Below are 18,443 nucleotides of genomic sequence, written 5' to 3'. Positions count from 1 at the left end.
TTCGGGCGGCGCCGCGTCTGCCGCAGCAGCAGCGAGCCGCATGTGTGCCGACAGGCAGGACTGCGTGGAGCGCCTCCTCAAGAACATGTTTGACGGAGACCGCACGGAGAGCTGCCTCGTCAGCGGGACTCAGGTGTTACTCACCTTGCTGGAAACGCGGCGGGCTGGGTGAGTGTCTTGCGTGGCTGAGTGCCGAGTGAGCGCTGGGGGTGCCGGGCGCAGCGTGTTTTTCACGCACGTTGATCGTGTGAGCGATCGGAGGGTTGGACTCTGCTGCTGGAGGTGCACGTGCGGCTCCTTTGGCCCTTGGCATCCATCATGTTCCCGCCCCAGTGCGAAGGCACCGAGCGTCCCCGGCTTCCGGAGGGCTCCTACATGGGTCTGTGGGAGAGGTGTGGCCAGTGAGCGTGCCCTGCGGACCGTCCCAGCGTGTGGGCTGTGGGTCTGGTGTGCGTGGCCCTGTGTGGGGTGTGAGGTGTGCGCGTCTGTGCGCCTGTCTGCTGTGCTCTGTCCTGTCCTGCCCTGGCTCCTGGGGCCACTAGTTCTCTTCCGCGTTCTGGGGGAGCTTCGTCGAAGCCTCGGCACTGAGGGGCTGGACTTAGCAACAACAACAGAAGAATGAGAAAATGACAGGAAATTGCCTTAATGTTGGTAGTGAGATTCTTGGGGGTTTTTCTTTGTCTCTGTGGGACCCCGCACATATCTCTCAGTTTAGTACCTAAAGCCGGAATGACGCTGTCATCGCCTACTCCGGTTCGGCCGCCAGAGTATTGATTGTTTTCTGTTTGTGAGCCCAGGAAGCCTGGTCCTTTTCTGTAGGAAGCGGGGGCTCTTCTGAGGGCCTTTGCCCGCATGGAAATGACACATAAGCACAGAGATGAGGGGCCTCTGGGAGGCTGTCAGTATAAGCACCTCCTGTTGGTGTCGGGTCAGGTTGTGACCTCAGGATCCTGGGGTCGGGCCGTGTCGGGCTGGGGGTGGCCCACACTGCAGGGAGTCTGCGCGGGATTCTTCCTCCGCCCGCCGCTCCTCTGCCCACTTGCATTCTCTGAATGGATAAATACAATCTTAAAACAACAACAACAACAAAACAGAGATGAGCTTGCTGATTCTCTTTTTTTCATTCTTTCTTTCTTTCTTCTTCTTTTTTTTTTTTTGTATTTCCTGTCGCGGTGACACATTACTTTTATAACTGGGAGGTGGTCCAGTGAGCGTGAGGTGCCGCCAGCCCAGCAGGGGCGAGGGGCTGCCTCGGTCAGCACCAGGGAGCATATTCTGGAGGCCAGCGGCGGTTTTCTCTCGTCTCTGTGCTAGTCACCAAACCCCTCCTGAGCCAACGAGTGGAGAGGCTGGGGGAGGGAGGTGAGACAGAGGGCAGGGCGCGTCCCCCGTGTCTCCATCTCCTGTCCTCGTCCACAGGACAGAGGGCTTGGTGGACTCCTTTTCTCAGGGACTGGAGGGGCTGTGCACCGTCAGCAGCAGCGTCCTGCACGGCATTGAGCCACGACTGAAGGACTTCCACCAGCTTCTGCTCAGCCCGCCCAAGGTGGGTGACCCTGAGTGGGATGAGGCCGCTGCGCCACCGTTGCCGACCGGAGGGGTGCCGCACCCTGGCGGGAGAACCAGTAGGCGGACGCCAGGAGCGCGTGTCCGCCCGCTCAGCTGCCCAGTGACCAGCTCTGCTCTGACGCCCGGCCTGGGGGTTGAACAGTTCGTAGCCCCCGTGCACATGACTCTTGTGCTCTGAAATCGGGCTGTCCCAGAGTCCGAGTTTGCCCAGTGTAGGTCTGGCCTCCAAGTCCGGGACACCAGGCCAGGGGAGCCCTTTGCTCAGCTCAGCAGCTCTGGGCACCACTTGGGTCACACAGGGAAGGGCTCCGTCACTTAGCCGCCCTCCAGCTCACCGCAGAGCCCCTCCGTCACGGCCCCTTTCCCTTTCCCAGGCGCTTCTCAGCCTGGCTTCTGCTGCATGGCTTCTCTTAGCTGCCACCTCGCTGCCCGCCTCTCCCACTAGAAAGTGAGCTTCCTGAAGGTGGGATTCTGGAACCCCGGGTTAAGGAGAAGGTGGATACGTCATGGTGCCATGTGTGGGGTCGGGAGACACCTGCGTCCAGTGTGGTGAGGCTGCTGTTAGCCGCCGCCTCCGAGAGTGTTTGTGGGGCGAGCTCTGTGTCCTAAGAGCCGGCCCCATCTTGGACATGTCTCGTGAGCTGAGGTGCATCTCTTTGCTTGCTTTGTTGAGACCAGAGAGCCCTGGGCTTCTGGGGGCCATGGACCACCATTGCTCGCTGCTCTGTGAGGCCCTGGGGGAGTGGTGGGTCCCTAACACCGCTGACCCTCATGTCCTCTTGTAGGCAGCGCTGCCTTGACCAGTCTCCACGCACACATCCCACGCATCGCCGGGCTGGGCCACACTGTGGGGTGGTGGCCCTGTCCCTTTGAGCAGGTAGCACCAGAGTCGAGAGAAGCCGGCAGTGGTCATGCTGGTGGCAAGGCTCTAACCAGGTGGCGCTTCTTTGTCTGTAGAAAGAAGCGATCCTGACCACCATCGGCGTGCTGGAGGAGCCCCTGGGCAACGCCCGCCTGCACGGGGCCCGCCTCATGGCCGCGCTGCTGCACACCAACACCCCTGGCATCAACCGGGAGCTCTGCCGGCTCGACACCATGGGCCTGCTGCTGGTGAGTGGGCCTGCCGCCGGCCCTGCGCCGCTACCTGGTCTGTGCGGGCCGGCAGAGGGGAGTGGGGCGCGTCAGAGGCAGCCGGCGGGACCTCGGCGGACGGTCACGGGGGAGGGTGAGGAGAGGCTTCGGGGCTGACCCAGAATGGGTGTGGTCTGTGCAGAGACACTGTTTCCCGGGCCTGACCCAGGGCTGCTGGCGCCGGTAGCTGGGAAGCACGCTGAGTGACAGCGGGACAGGCCTTGCTGTAGGCTCGTGGAGAATTGCTCTGGAAGCAGTGGGCAGATTTCTAATGCAGTCTGAGGGAAGGGAGAAATAACGGTCCTCTCCTTTCTGATTTCTGCGGAGGAGCGGACTCAGGTGGCTGTGCAGTATAAAACGTCCTAAAAGATCAGCTCCTGGTCACCCACTGTCAAAGGTCCTCTAGCGGTTCTTGGCCAAGCCGGTGGGAAGTGGTCCTGCCCTCTGCAGATGTCTCTCAGCCCCAGGACCGCCTTGGTGCCTGAGGAAGAGGGGCCAGCAGGCAGGGCCGGCTGTGGGCAGCTCCTGGGGCCGGGGGGTGCTGACCGGACGGGGCGTCACCCTGGGTGTCCGCCGTGAGCAGAGACAGTCTCCAGTCCGGTGTCCTGCCTTGCAGTAGGGCCGCTACTCGCAGAGAGCGGAAATCTAACATTCGAATCCTTACCCCGGGAGGGGCCGGCCTTGGAAGCAGGCCCGGGGACCATCAGTTTCTTCCCGTGTGTGGACTGTGAGCCGAGCCACGGATCGGGATGCGGTTCTGAAAGGCCTTGGCGGTTTCCTCTCCCTCACTCATCTTTTTGCTTTGATTTTATTGTGAGAAAATATATATAACCTAAAATTGACCATTTTCATCATTTTTAAGTGTACAATTCAGTGGCATTAAGTATATTTACGGTGTTATATAAACATCACCAATGGCTGTTTCTGGAACTTTCTCATCTTTTCAGACAGAAACTCTGACCAGTAAGCAGTGTCCCCCCGCAGCCCCCTCCCCAGCCCCACCGTCGACTCTGTCTTCGGGTCTGACCCCCGCGGTGCCTCCTAGAAGTGAGGCCAGGACTTGTCCTTCTGTGTCTGGCTGGTCTCACTCAGCACTGTGTCCTCGGGGGTCCCCCAGGTCCTGGCAGGTGTCCGCTGCTCCTTCCTTTTCAAGGCCGAGGACTAGTCCACGACGCCCACGGGCCGCATTTTGTCTGTCCCTTCCTCCGGCAGGGGACGTTTCGGCTGTCGTGAGTAACGCTGCTCTGAGTACCGGTGGACAGTGTCTCTCTGAAGCCGGCTCTCGCTTCCTTTGGGTGTTTCCCTGAAGTGGAATTGCTGGTCAGAACGAATTTGGGGGATTAAGGTTTTGAGGACCCTCCACACTGGTTTCAACGGTGGTTGTACAACTTAGGTTCCCATCCGCCGTGTCCAGGGGCTCCGGTTCCTCCACACCCCCCCAACACCTGTTTTCTGTTGATTGGGTTTTTTGTTTGTTTGTTTTTTAATAATAATAGCTGTCCTAGTGCTGTAAGTGGTATTTTGTGGGATTTGGGGGGTTCTGCTTTGCATTTCCCTAACGATTATCTTCGGAGAAGTGGTTGTTCAAGTCCTTTGTCTATTTTTTAATTGGGTTCATTATTTATGGTTGAGTTGTAGGAGCTCTTTATATATTCTGTGTATTAAAATTTATCAGATATATGATGGGAAAATATTTTCTCCCATTCTGTAGATTATTTTCATTCTCTTGATAGTATCTCTGACATGAAAGTTGTAAATTTTGATAAAGGCTAACTTAACCTATTTTTTTCCTTTATTGATTGTGTTTTGGTTGTTACATGTAAGAAATCATTGCCAGATCTACGGTCGTGAAGTTTTCCCTGTATGTTTTCTCTGAAGAGTTTTATGGTCCTACTTTACTAGGCTTTGATGTATTCAGGTTAATTTTTATGTGCGGTGTAAGGGGAGGGTCCCAGTTCGCTCTTCCGCGGGCGGGTCGTCATTCCTCCCAGCACCGTTTGCTGGGAGGCCGGCTTTTCCCGCCTGGGTGGTGAGGACACTCCTGCTGAAAATCAGCTGAGCACACGAGGCTGGCTGGCGCACTGGGTGCAGCATGTGGCCTTTGATCTCAGGCTTGTGAGTTTGAGCACCAGGCTGGGGTTAGAGAGCCCTTAAACGAAAGAAAGAGAGGGAAGGAGGGAGGAAAGGACAAGAATCAGCCGGCCAGAGGCGTGACGGTGCTCTTCCAGACTCCTTCTGTTCTTTTGCTGGGTCTGTCTGTCTTCATGCCTGGACCACTCTATTCTGATTACTGTCATTGTGTAGTAAGCTTTAAAGTTGGCAAGTGTGAGTTCTCCAGCCCTGTTCTTTTTTAAGATTGTTTTGGCTCTTTGAGATCCCTTTAGATTCCATATAAATTTTAGGATGGGTGCTCCTGGGTGGCTCAGTCAGCAGTTAGGCCTCTGTCTTCAGCTCAGGTCATGATCCCAGAGTCCCGGGATCACGTCCCACGTCAGGTGCCCTGCTCAGCTGGGAGTCTGCTTCTCCCTCTGACCCTGCCCTCTCACATGCGGTCTCTCCCTCTCACTCTCAAATAAATAAAAAAATCTTAAAAAGAAAAATAAGTGAATTTTAGGATGGGTTTTCTATTTCTAGCCAAAAAAAAAAAAGTGCCATTGGGATTTTGGTACATATTAGTCTGTCGATCACTTTGTGGAGTATTGTCATCTTAACGAAATTAAGTCTTCCAACCCACAAACATGGTTGTCTTTCCGTTTATTTACTTAGCGGTGTGTGTAGTGTCTAGTGTACAAGTCTTTCATTTTCTAGGTTTAATTTATTCCCAAGTATTTTATTCTTTTGAATATTATTATAAATGGAAGTGTTTTCTTAATTTTTTAAATCTTAGTTGTTAGTGTGCGGAAGTACACAGATTTGTGTGTTGATTTTGTGTTGTGACTATACTGAACCTGTTTGTGGGCTCTGACAGCTTATGGGGAACCTGTGACATTTTCTGCGTGTAAGAGTGCATCTGTGAAAGGGTAGTTTTACTTCTTTCTCTCCCGTTTGCAAGCCTTTTGTTTCTGTTCCTAATTGCTCTGTTGGGGCTTCCAGTGCGCGATCGCACGTGCGCGTCCTGGCCTTGGTCTTCCCGGAGGAAAAGCTTTCAGTCCTTCGCCCCTGGGGTGGCGTGTGCTGTGGGCTGGCCACGCGCGACCTCTGTTACACCACGGAGGTTTCCGTTGATTGTTCGTTTATTAAATAGTGTTTTTATCAAGAAAACGTGTTCTATGTTGTCACATGTGCTTTCAGTAGCAGCTGAAATGATCATGTAGGTTTTTCCCCTCTGTTGTGCTAACAAGGTGCATTCCACGGCTTTTCGGAGTCAGCCCGTCCCTGCGTCCCAGGAGTAAATCCCATGTGGCCTTGGAGCGCCGTCCCTTGACGTGCCGCTGGTCTGGTTTGCTCGAATTTTGTTGAGGGTGTTTGCGTGGAAGTCCATAAGGGTCATTGGTGTGTGGTCTTCTTGGGATGTCTTCCTCTGGCTCTGAGAGCAAGGTAGCACTGTCCTCAGAAAATGAATTAGAAAGTGTTCCTTCTCTTTTGGGGAAGAGTTTGAGAAGGATTGCGGTGGTTGGTTCTTCTTTAGATGTTTGGTGGAATTCACCAGTGACGCCATCTGGCCTACGCTTTTCTTTCTTGGGGGGTGGGTCTGGCTCTGTTGAAGAGGAAGTGACATTGTGAAGTCACCTCCAGGGTCACTCCAGGCCACACAGGCAGAGAATGTGAAGCTGAGATTTGAGAAGTGTGTCAGGCAGGTGGCTTCCTGCCTTCAGCCACCCCCAGATCCTTGGTGTGAAGGAGGGTGAGGTCTGCACCCCGTCCTCCGGCCTGTCTCCCGCGCTGCACACCCTTCCCCATCCCCCACGGGCCGCAGAGGGCTGCCGTAGCCGCTGCGGGGTGTGAGGTGGCCAGAGGGATGTGGACGGCCATTCTGTGTCTCCCCTGCTTGCTGCCGGCGTGCGGGACCGGAGGGTCCGAGGCAGGCGGCCGCGCCCAGCCCTGTTCTAGGGGAGGGAGGCAGCCCCCTCACCCAGCCTCCTCTGGGCTTCAGCCTGTGCAGCTGAGGCGTGGGCCCCGCTGGGTCCCCTCAGGAAGCATCCATGGGTGCGTGTCTCAGTGTCGTGTCCCCTCCTGAAGGAAGTCCCCGGATGTTCGAGAATTTAACGTACTTCCAGTAACTCGTGGGTCAAAGACAAAATCCTAAAGGAAGAACAGTAAAAATACCATAGAGCAAAATGTGTAAGGGTACCTGGGAGAGGAAAAAAGGCTAAAAATGAATGAGTTAAGCTTCTGACTTAAGGACAGAAGGATGAACCTACGGCAGGATGTGGTCAGAGGAGAGCAGAGTTGAACAGAGTGAGAGCAGCAGCTGCAGGTGGGGGGCAGGCGGCGCGGAGAGAACACACTGGGGAAGAGCCTGCACATCCCCTGGCCGCCGAGATGGTCGGGGGCAGCGGCCCCCTCGCCTCTGTGGTCCTGCCACTAGGAGAAAATCCATCCGCGGACTTGCCTCTGTCCTCTCTTTACCCCAGGACCTGTTTTTTAAATACACCTGGAATAACTTCTTGCACTTCCAAGTGGAACTGTGCATAGCCGCTATCCTGTCCCACGCCGCCCGGGAGGACAGGGCAGGAGCCGGTGGACCGGACAGTGGGGTGGAGCTTCTGCCCGGGAATGGGGACCCTGAGACCCCCCAGCCTGCCGCCAGCTGTCCCGAGAACACAATGGTGACCCATGTAAGTCCAGCCAGTGTTGTGTGTGTTGCTCTGTGCCCCCGTCTGTCTGTTCGCTGAACCCCATCCTGAGTTGTGTGGATATCAGCACTAACACGGGCCGCCCACGGCTGCCCCGTCACCCTCCCGGGATGTGGAGGCCCTGCCCGCCCTCCACCCATGAGACGGACAGTCACAAAGAAAGTGTCCACGTTTGCCAGGGCCCCTGAGCTGGGGGAGCTGAGGGCAAGGCCCCGTGGTAGGCTGCGGTCAGCAGACAGGGGGGCTGCCCAGGTCTGCTCCTTCCAGGCCGGTGTGCTGTGTCCTGTCGCGTCTGCTGCTGCCCAAGGAACATGCAAGGGAAAGAGAGAGAATGTTGAGTCTCACGAGAAAACGTTCCGGGATAACGGACCTTCTGAAACGACACCTCTCTTCTTTTCCTTGGCTCTTCCTTGCTCCCCCGCGAGTGCGTGACGGACGCTCACCTCCAGGACTGCCCACCGCTCTGGGTCCTCGAGCGAGTGCACCCCCGCTGCCCGGTCTCCCTTGCCCTGGACAGTCTGCGTCTGGCGGGGGGTTGGCCTCAGCAGGTGTTTGCTGAGGAGGAGAGGGAGCAAGTGCCCGGCCCTGGCCAAGGAGCCGCCTCGGAGACGCTTCCCTGCCAAGGCCTGGGGCTCTGCAGGGGCAGCTCCTACCCTCAGGCTGTGAGGCTCACCCAGGAGGAGCAGAGGCTTGGGAAGGCCTAGGTCTCTGGTGACAGTCCCCGTAGAGGGTGTGTGGCTTGAGCGAGTCCTGCAGAGAGCCAGCCTGAGCTGGCCAGCAGCCCTGGGGTAGACAGCTGCGGATAGGCAGCTGCAGTGGTGAGGTCCACACAGGGTTGGGAGGGTGTGGGGGGCCCCGTGAGGGGTGGGGGGCGAGTTGAGTCCCAGAACAAACGTGCAGGCACAGGAAACCGCACTCGGGCGCAGTCCTTGCCTCTGGACACAGAGAAGGGGGGAGGAAGCCAGGTAGAAGGAGCGGACCCTGGGCAGCCCTGTGGGGCCTGGAGCAGCGGCTGCCCTGCTGTTTGCTGGGGACTGCAGGGAGCCCATAATGGTGTCTCCACCCACAGGACACAGCTTGGCGCTGATGTGCCTGCTTCACCGTCTAGGGGCCGGTGGAGGGGTGGGTGCAGCCCTGTAGGCCCTGACTGGTGTCCCCTCTGCCTCTAGCTGTTCCAGAAGTGTTGCCTGGTCCAGAGGATCCTGGAGGCCTGGGAAGCAAATGATCACGCACAGTAAGAAGCCATGGGGGAGCGGTGGGCTTGGGGGCAGGGGGCCCCCGAGGGCCCAGCATGGGGCTCCAGCGCGGCCATGGCGTGGCCAGTTCAGGAAGGTCAGGGCTCGGGGGGCTGGAGGAGAGGGGCCAAGCAGCTGTGCTCCATCCCTGCCCTCCCGTCTGTCAGCCAGAGCCCACCTCCCACCACGGTGTGTCCTCAGTACCCCCATGTCCCCGCCCCGGCCCCCAGCCAGTTCTCCCTGAGCCCAGAAACCCACCAGGCGCATGCAGCCTACTCGTGCTGGCTTTCCTGCCCCATCCAGCTTGGTCTCCCCCGTGCCTGCAAATCTCGACCACCCAGGTCCCCCAGAGGTGTGGCCTGCAGGGCCCCGTGTGGACAGCCCCAGGCCTGGCCCTCACCCTGCCTTCCCTCGGCCCTGCCGGCTGCTGCTCTCGGGGTCTCTCTGACCTCAGCTGGTTCATAGCTCACACCCTGCTGGGACAGAACCCATCCGTTTGTATCCTCCGTAGCATACGTAGAGCATCCAAGACGGGGCCCTCTGCCCTTCCTGGGTCCTGGTCCGTGCCGTGCCCACTGAAGCCCTGGGCGGAGTCTGCCCTCGTGCATTCTGTGTATCTGTGCGTGGGCACCTGTTGGTGGTGGGGGGGCACTTCGCTGTTGTCACTGAGGGTTTGTGACACCCCAGAGGTTAAGATGGCAGTCTGCGTGGCCTTGTCCCTGGCCCAGCCCTCCTGCACCCAGAGGTGCAGCTGCACAAAGGCCTCCCCGTGGGCCTGTCGCGCCGGCTTCTCCAGACCCCTGCCTCCACCTGGCTGGCTCCGGAGCTCACTCGTGCTTGCTCTCCGGCTGCCGTCAGGCTTTTAGGACAGAGAACAGGGTCAGAAACAAAACTCGGTCCTCTCTGGGATTTGAGTGCTGTGATTCTAGATGTGTGAACTTTTAATACCTTCCTAACGCAGAATGGATTTTAAGACGGGCCCTTCTGTTGGGTCTTGTTTGTGACAGACGAGAGTGCGGGGTGGGACGGCGGACAGAAGCGAGGCCTCGGGCCCCACGTGTGCAGAGCTCAGTGAGGGGGAGGCAGCGTGGACACCCAGAGAGCTGGGTCGAGTGAGGCCCGCTGGGAGCCCGGCCACCTGGAGCAGCCCCTGCCCTGGCCTGCCCGCTCTGGGTCCCGTGTGTCTGTTCCTGAGCGTCCCTGGGTCAGGACGTACACGGGGACACTACCCTTTAGTCTTTCGGAGTCTTCTGCCCCACTGGGTGTTTCCCTCAGTCAGCCAGCTCTGGGCGGAGTCGGGAGGGCGTCTGGGGCCAGGACAGGTCAGAGGTGTCCGGGTGTGAGTCCAGGGACGTGGCGTTGGCCCAGGCCTGCAGGGTGACCGCAGGCGCGTCAGGCCTTACGTACGGTGCGGAGGTCCTGTCTGGATGGTGGAGGTGGGGGCAGCGTCTGCCTAGTCAGCGCCTGTCGGTGGTGAGACCAGGGTGACAGGCACGCGGCAGGCGCTCTGCAAAAGCGAGTGTCCGGCAGGTCAGGCTGCAAGGAAGGGTTCTCAGCGGGGGGCGCGGAGTGGGCGCAGGGAAGGCCATGCGTGGCAAGTCAGGGCCCTGGTGGACACCCCGTGGGGAAAGCCCAGGGGTCCCCTGACGCCACTGCTCCGCTTTCAGGGCAGCGGGCGGCACGCGGCGCGGCAACATGGGCCACCTCACGCGGATCGCCAACGCGGTGGCGCAGAACCTGGAGAAGGGTCCCGTGCGGGCACACATCAGCGACGTCCTCCGAGGTGAGCCCTTCCCGTCCTCACTGCCTCCTGGCAGCCGAAGCCCTGTTCTCGGGGTTACTGCCTGAAGCGGCCTCTGACCCCCGACCACCCCCCCGACCCTCCCCCGCCTCCTGCAACCCCATTTCCTGCGCTCTGGCCCCTCAGCAAGTGCAGCCGGACCTGGGACAGTCAGATTGTTTCCCCACCTTCTCTCGGGGGGCCTGGGACCCAGGTGTCCGTGCTGTTGAACAGACATCTTTGGGGGGTCTCCTTGTGCCCCAGGCCCTGGCAGGCGCCTGTGTTCAGAGGGGACCACCCGTGGGCTGCCTGAACACCACCCTCCTTCTCTGACTCAGGCAGCTTTGCAGACCTTTCCAGCACAAGTCTGGGGACCGAGAAGCTGGGGCAGCTGGCCTCTGTGCTCAGAGACTGTGGGGCTTGAGACACCTGCCGCGCCCCCGACCTGGGGCCCTAACCCTCACGCCCCTCTCTGGCCCTCTGCTGTCCCGCCGTGATCTTCAGTTCCTGGGCACCGCGCTTCCCCAGCTGAGCAGGGAAGGCCCCGGGGCTCTTGGTTCAGACAGGAAGTGGGCTGCTCAGAGGGGCTTGTGCATCCCTGCCACGGGAGATGATGCCCGGGCCAGCGGAGCTCATGGGGACGGATGGGTGGAGTGGACGCATGAGTCCAGGAGGCGGAGGGCGGACGGAAGCCAGGACGCGCAAGGTGCGGGGCCGGTGTTCACACCAGCTTCGGGACCCGGACTGTCTTCCTCAGCCCCTTGCTGGAGGCTTGTGCTGAGGGACTGGTGGTTGCAGAGAGCAGTGAGCTCTGTCCGGAGGCCCCCCTGCCTGGGTGTGCTGAGGCAGGGACTCGGGTGTGTGAGCCGGGGGCAGGCACAGGGAGGGGCCGGGGGCCGCACCGTGTGGACCTGTGGCCATGCCGCACTGGCTGCCTGGCCACCCCCTCGGAGGGTCTCAGCTGTGGTCCCTGTGGCCCAGGGCCAGAGGTGAGCTGAGGAAGCTCTGGGTGGCCCTCCAGGATGGGTGCAGCAGTGAGGTGTGTTTGGCTCCCGGGTCCACTGACACCCGTGACAAGGGGTATGTGGCCCGGGGAGACTCCCCACAAAGGGTACGGTTTGGGGTGCGAGACCTGAGCCAGGAGCCCTCTGCCGTGGTCTTCTGTCACCGGCTGCAGACCGGAAAGCGGGGACACAGGCACATGGGTTGGGCCGAGGGGGAGTGAGGCGGTGGGCCGAGAAGGAAGCTGGGCTGCGTCTCCTCGGCAGTCCTGCTCTGCTGGGGCCCAGCTCTGTCCCCGTGAGCGCCCTCGAGTTCCCGCAGGACACTTGGCTGCCTTGGCCTCCCTCCCCTCCAGCAGGCAGCCCTTGAGGTCCGCTCTGGGCGCTCCCCATCCGTGCGCAGTGGCGCCGGCCCCTGGTTCACGGCGCTGCCCCCTTCCAGGGCTCCCTGCTGACTGCCGAGGGCGCTGGGACAACTTTGTGGAGGAGACCCTCGCGGAGACCAACCGCAGGAACGCCGTGGACCTGGTGAGGGGCTCGGGGGGTGTCCCGTGGTGCTGTGGCCATGCCTTCCCATCTGCTCGTCATGCGGGGATGCGTGCGGGAGTGGGTGGGTGTGTGTCCATGTGGCCCCATGTCCCAAACACAGTGCTGTCCTGCTTCAGGCCCCGGTGGCCCCCTAAAGCCTCAGCAGAGCCCCTTCCCTGTCCCATCAGGAGCCCTAGTGTGCTCTCAGGGGCTCCTGATGCCAAGGCCCAGTGTGCCCTGTGCTGAGGGGCCGGGCAAGGGGGCAGGAGCCCCGGGGGTGTGGGGCTCACATCCACCCACTCTGGCTGTTTCAGGTAAGCACCCACCACCTTCACCCCTCGAGTGAGGATGAGGACATGGAGGGCGTTTTCCCTAATGAGCTGTCCCTGCAGCAGGTGCGTGTGGCCGCTCTGCCACCTCGGGCAGCCCTGACCCGCTCTCGGCAGCACCTGGGCCTCCAGCCCCGCCGAGCCGCTGCGGGACACGCCCAGGGGAGCGCGCTCGTCCCCACGCACCCGGCTCGAGCAGGGGTGGGGCCAGACGTGCAGCCCCTGTAACGGGGGGGACCCCTCAGCCACCTTCCATCAGTAAACCCTGGGGGGCCTGGTGGACAGTGTTGAAACCTAAAGGAAACGGGGGTCTTTGGACACGACCCCGCGTGCGTGTTCTCCCGAGAGGTTAGGTTGGGAGAAACCGCGAAGCACCAGTGGGTTTTCTGGGCGCGGCCTCGGGCTGAGGCCTGCCCTGCGTCACCCTCCCCGCCAGGCTTTCTCCGAGTACCAGGTCCAGCAGATGACGGCCACCTTCGTGGATCAGTTTGGCTTCAACGACGAGGAATTTGCTGACCAGGACGACAGCGTCAAGTGAGCTCCCGGGATGTGCGCGCCGCTGTCCGCCCCGGGGTCCTCGCACCGAGAAGCCTCCCACGTACACCGCGGCCCCCACTGAGCCTTCGGCATCTCCCCGACCTTGTCCCCTGTCCTGCCTGGCCCTGGAGGCTGACCTGCCCCTTTCTCAGCTGAAAGCCCCGTCTCTGTGGGAGGGTCCGGGCTCAGACACCCTCAGGGGTGGCAGGTTGTCACTGCAGACCGGGGACGGAGTGGGCCCGGCACGTGGGGGCGAGGAGGGAGGCGGATCGAGCGCTGCCCCCTTCGTCCGAGGCCCCCCATCTGCCTGCACCCACGTGGCCGGTCGCTGCCTGCAGAGCCGCCTACACCCATGGACTCGGCTGTGCTCCCCTGGGAGGGGCAGCTGCGGCTGGTGTCCCCCAAGGGTGCGAGCGGGAGTCCCCGGGGCCCGGGCAGCCCGGTGCTGAGGCCCACCCTTGTCGCCGCAGTGCTCCTTTCGATAGGATCGCGGAGATCAACTTCAGCATCGACGCGGACGAGGACAGTGTGAGTGCCCTGCTCCTCACCTGCGGGGGTGCGGGGGACGCCGTGCCGGCTGGGCAGTAGCGGGGGGCAGGGCTGCTCCGTGGCACCCGGGCCCGTCCTGCCAGCCGCTCGCCCCGCTGAGCCTCTCCGGGCGCCCGTGTAGCCGCGTGGGTGCTCTTGCTCGCAGCCCAGCACAGCTCTGTTTGAGGCCTGCTGCGGTGACCGCATCCAGCCCTTCGACGACGAGGAGGAGGACGACATCTGGGAGGACGAGGGGACGCACCGCGCCGCCCGGGTGACGGCCAGGGCCAGGTGTGAGGCCCGCGGGTCCTCCCCAGGGCCCCTGAGACCGAGATGTGCCCGGTGCACGGAAGGGATGCTTCCAGGGGCCCCATGTGCCGCCCTCTGGTGGCTGCTCTGACCTTGTGTCTTTCCCCAGGTTTGGGGGTCCTCACACCTCCGAGAGCTGCTCCAAGAATGGCCTGCAGCGTGGGGGCCAGGACGGGAAGGAGGGTTTGGAAGCAGACAAAGATGCCGCTCGGGCAGGTGCTTCTCTGGCTTCTACCCAGAAGGAAGGTCCTCGCTTGGAGGCTGGCTCAGAAGGTAGATGCTGGGGACACGGGGTTCAGGCTGGGCAGGGAGGGGACTTGGACGGGGACACAGGCCCCACCTGGCCGGTGCATGGTGGGATACACGAGCTTTCAAGCCATGTTCCCCAAAGTGGTGGCTTTCCTGTGCCACCAGCCACGATGACGCAGGATTGGTGGCCGATGCTCCGGCCTGTCCCCCGGCTGCCCCCTGCCACCAGTCGAGGTTACCCAGCCGCGCCGTCACAGCCAGCGGCCTGTGTCTGTCCACTGGTCCACTTCCCGTGGGAACCCCGTAGCGCCTGGTCTTCAGGGCCCAGAAGGCAGGTGGGGCCGACCTGTGGGTCAAGGGTGCCTGGTCTGCTGTGTCCCTCCCAGAAGGTACCTCGTGGGCAGTGTTTGATGAACCAGTGAACTCGCCAGTGCCGGCCCCAGGAGTGGCGGTGGATGTCGGTTCCAGCGTGTGGGCGGCCAGCACCCACAGTCCCTCGACTTCGGAGGAGAAAGGCTGGGCCAAGTTCACCGACTTCCAGCCTTTCTGCTGGTAAGGTGGGGTGGGCCAGGAGGTCACCCCATCTGCCCTTGGGGGTGGCATCTCCCCAGAGGGGGCTCAACCTTGCCTTCTACAGCTCTGAATCAGGGCCCAGGTGTAGCTCCCCGGTGGACACGGGCCACGGCGATACCCAGGAGGGGCCGAACCAGGGCCCAGAGAGAGCCCGTGAGTAGGAGGGGCTCTGAGCACAGGGAGTGGGGGGGACGTGGCCAAGGCCCCACGGTCCATCACTCCCAGGGGAAAACCGGCAGTCCTTGGGCTGCCCTGTCCATGCTGCTGGGGGCTCTGGCAGGCGGTGAGGGCTTGCCCAGCCCAGGCCAGTCTCTGAGGCCTTGCTTTGTCTGGGCAGGTCACCCTGGTGCAGTGTGCCCCCTCACGGGCCATCCTAGGGCCTGTTTAGTGTCCTTGACCCTGAACCCCTCATCAGACAGGCTTGGAAGCCCCACAGGGCTGGGTGGCGGCTCGTCTTGCCTCGGGGAGGACTGTCTCTTTGTCCCGTTCCTACAAATACACACGTGCAGACGTGGCTGTAGACTCTGAGGTTCCTCTGTTCTCCCTGGACATCGGCAACTTTGTCTCGTAGGCCCGGCTTCCCCGTGTGCCTGGAGCGCCTGTGTCACCAGGAAGGCCCCCTTGGTGGTCTCTGACAACAGTGAGGACCAGCAGAAGACGGCTGGTGCCTTGGAAGCTATCAGTCTGGGTCCCAGCCGGGAGGCCCCCCCGCCGTCCGCGTCAGTCCCCAGGTGTGCAGGATGGCGGCGGGCACAGGGTCCCTAGGGCACACGGATTTCTGGCTGTCCCCAGCACTCTGCTCACCTGAGGGTGGGCTAACCCTGCTGCCCTGATGACCCCATGACCAAGGCGGCCAAGTGGGAGCCAGGACTCAGGCATCTTCATAGAGATGAGAGCGTAGGGCCTGAGTGGCCCGGCCTGGGGGCTAGGAGATGGGGCTGCCTCACCCTGGTCTTACTGAGGACAGTGGCCCGGTTTTTGGGTCTCAGGCTGGCTGAGCTGCCGCCCCAGGATCTGGGGTTGCCCCGATGGTGGGGAGAGAGCACGACGGCCTTTATGTAGTTCCGCGTCTGCTGTCCCTCACGCTCAGACAGCGGGGTGGGGGTGTCCTAAGACCTCTCTGGGTCACGAACCCTGGCTGCAGGTGTCCCTGCCTCACAAGCAGGACGAGGGTCTAGGCCTTTGGGGTCTCTCATTGGATCCCTGGCTGGGCCTGGGGGTGTGGGGGGCCGCGTAAGGAGCTGTGAGTTGAAATAGGGAACGGGGGGCTGGTGGGCACTTGAGAGGTGGTGGTGGAGCCAAAGAGTACAGGGGTGGCGGGGGGGCAGCAGAATCCAGCAGGAGGGGACAAGGACCAGTCCATGGTGGCCTCTGGGATTTCCTTCCCCCATAGCCCACTGCCCCAAGCCCTGGTGGTCCCAAATGGTTTTGCAGCTTGGTCCATCCCATTGGTGGGGGTTCAGCTCTGGCCCACAGCACACTCGTTCCTGGGACCCCAGACAACACGACGTGTCGTTGGCCCCCACCCTTGGGGGACCTAGCCCAGAGCCAGCGGGGCCTCGTTGATGAGCGTGGATCAGGCATGGGGGCCATGAGTGGTGGCTTTCGGGTTACAGGTACACGCTGGGTTCTTGAAAGGCTTTAACTTTTTCTCAAAGCTCAGAGTCACTGCAAGTCTTAAAACCTCTTCCTCTTTTCCTGACTCCCTTGCCTGCAAACCACCTCCGCTCTGGAAAGCAGGTGTCGTCGTCCTTAGAGCCAGCCATGTACTTCCAGGGCTGGCCGCATGAGTGTTTCCGGCCACCCGTGGTGAACCCCTGGTCTGTGCCCATCTGGGCCGACACATGGTCACCAGGCTTCAGTGTAGGGTCCGTTTCTTCCGCTGCCCGTGGTTGCTCGTTGCTGGCTCCCAGGGGTCTCATGTGGACCCGAAGCAAGCACTGGGCAGGTGTGGGCTGAAAGGGCGAGCCGTGGACTCTGTGCTCCCGGGCTGTGGACAGGAGGGCCATGAAGACCAGCACCCAGTGCCAGGGCTGGTGTCCTGAGGTCACCTGTTCTCTCCCTCTCCAGGCGTGGGAGGGAGCGTTTCTGGGCACAGGGCCTGCAGGCCCTCCCCTAACAGGGTGGGGGCGGGGGCCGGGGCCGTCTGGAGAGAGACCAGATGTCCGGGGCCAGCTTGGGACGCGCCTCCTGGAAGGTCTGAGGCCTCAAGTGGGCAGGCAGGGGGTCTTTGGTGATTCTAGCACTTGGGGTAGCAGAGCTGCCTTGGCCAAGTGAGTCCCTGGGCTACCTCGGGGGTGGCCCAGGACACTGGAGCCTGTCTGCCACACAGGGCCGAGTGCGCCGGCAGCCCGCTGTCGGACCCCACCTCCCCCGCACCTGCAGAAGCGACCTTCACCCTGGCTGTGGCCGTCCCTGCCGAGGCTGCTGTGGCGGCCACCCCAGCGCCGAGCAAGGCCGGCCCCACCCCAGCCACCATGGCAGGCCCCCCAGGACCTGCTGTGGCCGTCACCACTGCGGCCCCAGCCACGTGCACAGCAGCCATGCTGGGGACAGTGACAAAAGACAAGTGAGCCGGTCAGGCTGGGGGTTGGGGGTGGCTGGGGCTCTCGGGCCACAAGGGTTCCAACCCCCGACCCTTCCTCCTACAGGAAGACAGACTCCCCGCCGCCTGCCGGAGCCGCCTTGAACGGCCCCGTGTGACGCTGCTGCTGCCCGGCCACGGCGCGCCCTTCGTCGAGAAAACTACCTGGTGATGCAATTTGTCTTTTTTAATTTAATTTTATTTTATTTTAAAATAAATGCTGCATTGGTAAAGCTGGCAGTTGGACCCAGTTGGACAGCCCAGCCTGCGCCTCTCCTGCCTGACCCCGAGGGGGCCTCGAGTCCAGCTCCGCGCACAGCAATAAGGCCTCGGGCGTGCGCTCTGCCGGTGGGAGCCGGGGGCCGCGACCCCGCGTGGACTGAGGGCCGCGATGGCTGTGGACGCCACAGGCTCCGAGCCTCAGTTTTTACTTTTTTTTTTTTCTTCCAACAAACGCAGGAAAGAGCCACGTGTTTGCACTTTTGTGTCCAGCCACAGCGAAGGGTCTCCCTGGCTCTGGGGACAAATGCGGGTCTGGAGCCGGACTGGCCAGACAGGGTCTTAGCTGCCCGGCGCCCCTGGGAGCTGGCCCTGAGCCAGGCTGCAACATTTGACTGCCTTAAAATGAGACCCTCATGGCCTGGTGGGCAGTTGGGGCACCTGGTTAGGGGCTGGCCTTGTGTGTGCAGGATGGGGCACAGGGGTGCAGAGACTGGCTTTGGCGGTGCCAGGGCACCCGTCGGGGAGGGCAGGGCCAGGCCCCATCATCCTGGAGGAGTCTGTAGGGTTATTTTGCGTTGAGTCCATTTTTAATGTTCTGAGAATCTGACAGGGCACCCAAGACCCCAACTCCCAATAAAAGTTGTGTTATTCTTACTGACAAGCCTGTGTATCGTGAAGCTGCGGGTCCCGGACCCAGCCTGGCGGGCAGTGGGGGGCGGGGGTCTTTGCTGCACTCATGCCCACGGCTGCAGCAAGGAGTCTCCAGACGGGAGCAGGCATTGAGCTTTTGTCCTTAAATGAGCCCCGCCCAGGGCCTGCGAGCCAGTGCTGTCCCCAGGGCTGCCCCGTCCTCACTGGCTGGGTGGGGGTCGGGGGAGGGCGGCCAGCAGGGCCTCCCTGGGCACTCAATAGTCCCTGTCCCTCCCTAGCAGTGCTGGCCTGCACTGACTCACTCTGCGGCCCCTGCTTTGGTGACTTCTGACCTCCTCCCCCAGGGACAGCCTCATGGACACCCTCCCGGCCCCTGCGTGCATTTGGGCAGGTAGGGGACTCCAGGTGTGCGTTTCCTGGG

General features: G+C 61.5%; 1 protein-coding gene across 50 annotated transcripts in view; it reads left to right on the top strand.

The window, feature by feature from the left end:
- The window catches only part of PPP6R2 (protein phosphatase 6 regulatory subunit 2), an 86,968-nt gene extending 68,936 nt beyond the window's left edge, over window positions 1-18,032 (top strand). For 17 of the 50 annotated variants that reach the window (XM_082739378.1, XM_082739377.1, XM_082739353.1 and 14 more), the window contains 17 exons: window positions 55-168; window positions 1,420-1,546; window positions 2,527-2,679; window positions 7,275-7,478; window positions 8,666-8,730; window positions 10,399-10,514; window positions 11,955-12,040; window positions 12,355-12,435; window positions 12,806-12,903; window positions 13,377-13,434; window positions 13,601-13,725; window positions 13,853-14,016; window positions 14,379-14,544; window positions 14,630-14,718; window positions 15,137-15,296; window positions 16,898-17,134; window positions 17,217-18,032. In XM_082739378.1, coding sequence (XP_082595504.1) covers window positions 55-168; window positions 1,420-1,546; window positions 2,527-2,679; window positions 7,275-7,478; window positions 8,666-8,730; window positions 10,399-10,514; window positions 11,955-12,040; window positions 12,355-12,435; window positions 12,806-12,903; window positions 13,377-13,434; window positions 13,601-13,725; window positions 13,853-14,016; window positions 14,379-14,544; window positions 14,630-14,718; window positions 15,137-15,296; window positions 16,898-17,134; window positions 17,217-17,268 — 2,095 coding nt within the window. In that variant the 3' untranslated portion in view covers window positions 17,269-18,032. Of the gene's footprint in view, window positions 1-54; window positions 169-1,419; window positions 1,547-2,526; window positions 2,680-7,274; window positions 7,479-8,665; window positions 8,731-10,398; window positions 10,515-11,954; window positions 12,041-12,354; window positions 12,436-12,805; window positions 12,904-13,376; window positions 13,435-13,600; window positions 13,726-13,852; window positions 14,017-14,378; window positions 14,545-14,629; window positions 14,719-15,136; window positions 15,297-16,028; window positions 16,182-16,897; window positions 17,135-17,216 lie in introns of all 50 variants that reach the window. The other 33 variants (XM_082739360.1, XM_082739367.1, XM_082739361.1 and 30 more) reach the window with 7 other exon arrangements.
- Window positions 18,033-18,443: the final 411 nt, after the last annotated feature.

This window comes from Mustela nivalis, assembly GCF_964662115.1.
Source record: "Mustela nivalis genome assembly, chromosome: 7".
NCBI classification, from domain to species: Eukaryota; Metazoa; Chordata; class Mammalia; order Carnivora; family Mustelidae; genus Mustela; species Mustela nivalis.
The sequence above is the reverse complement of the archived record's forward strand: the minus strand, read 5'-3'. Positions and strand labels throughout refer to the sequence as shown.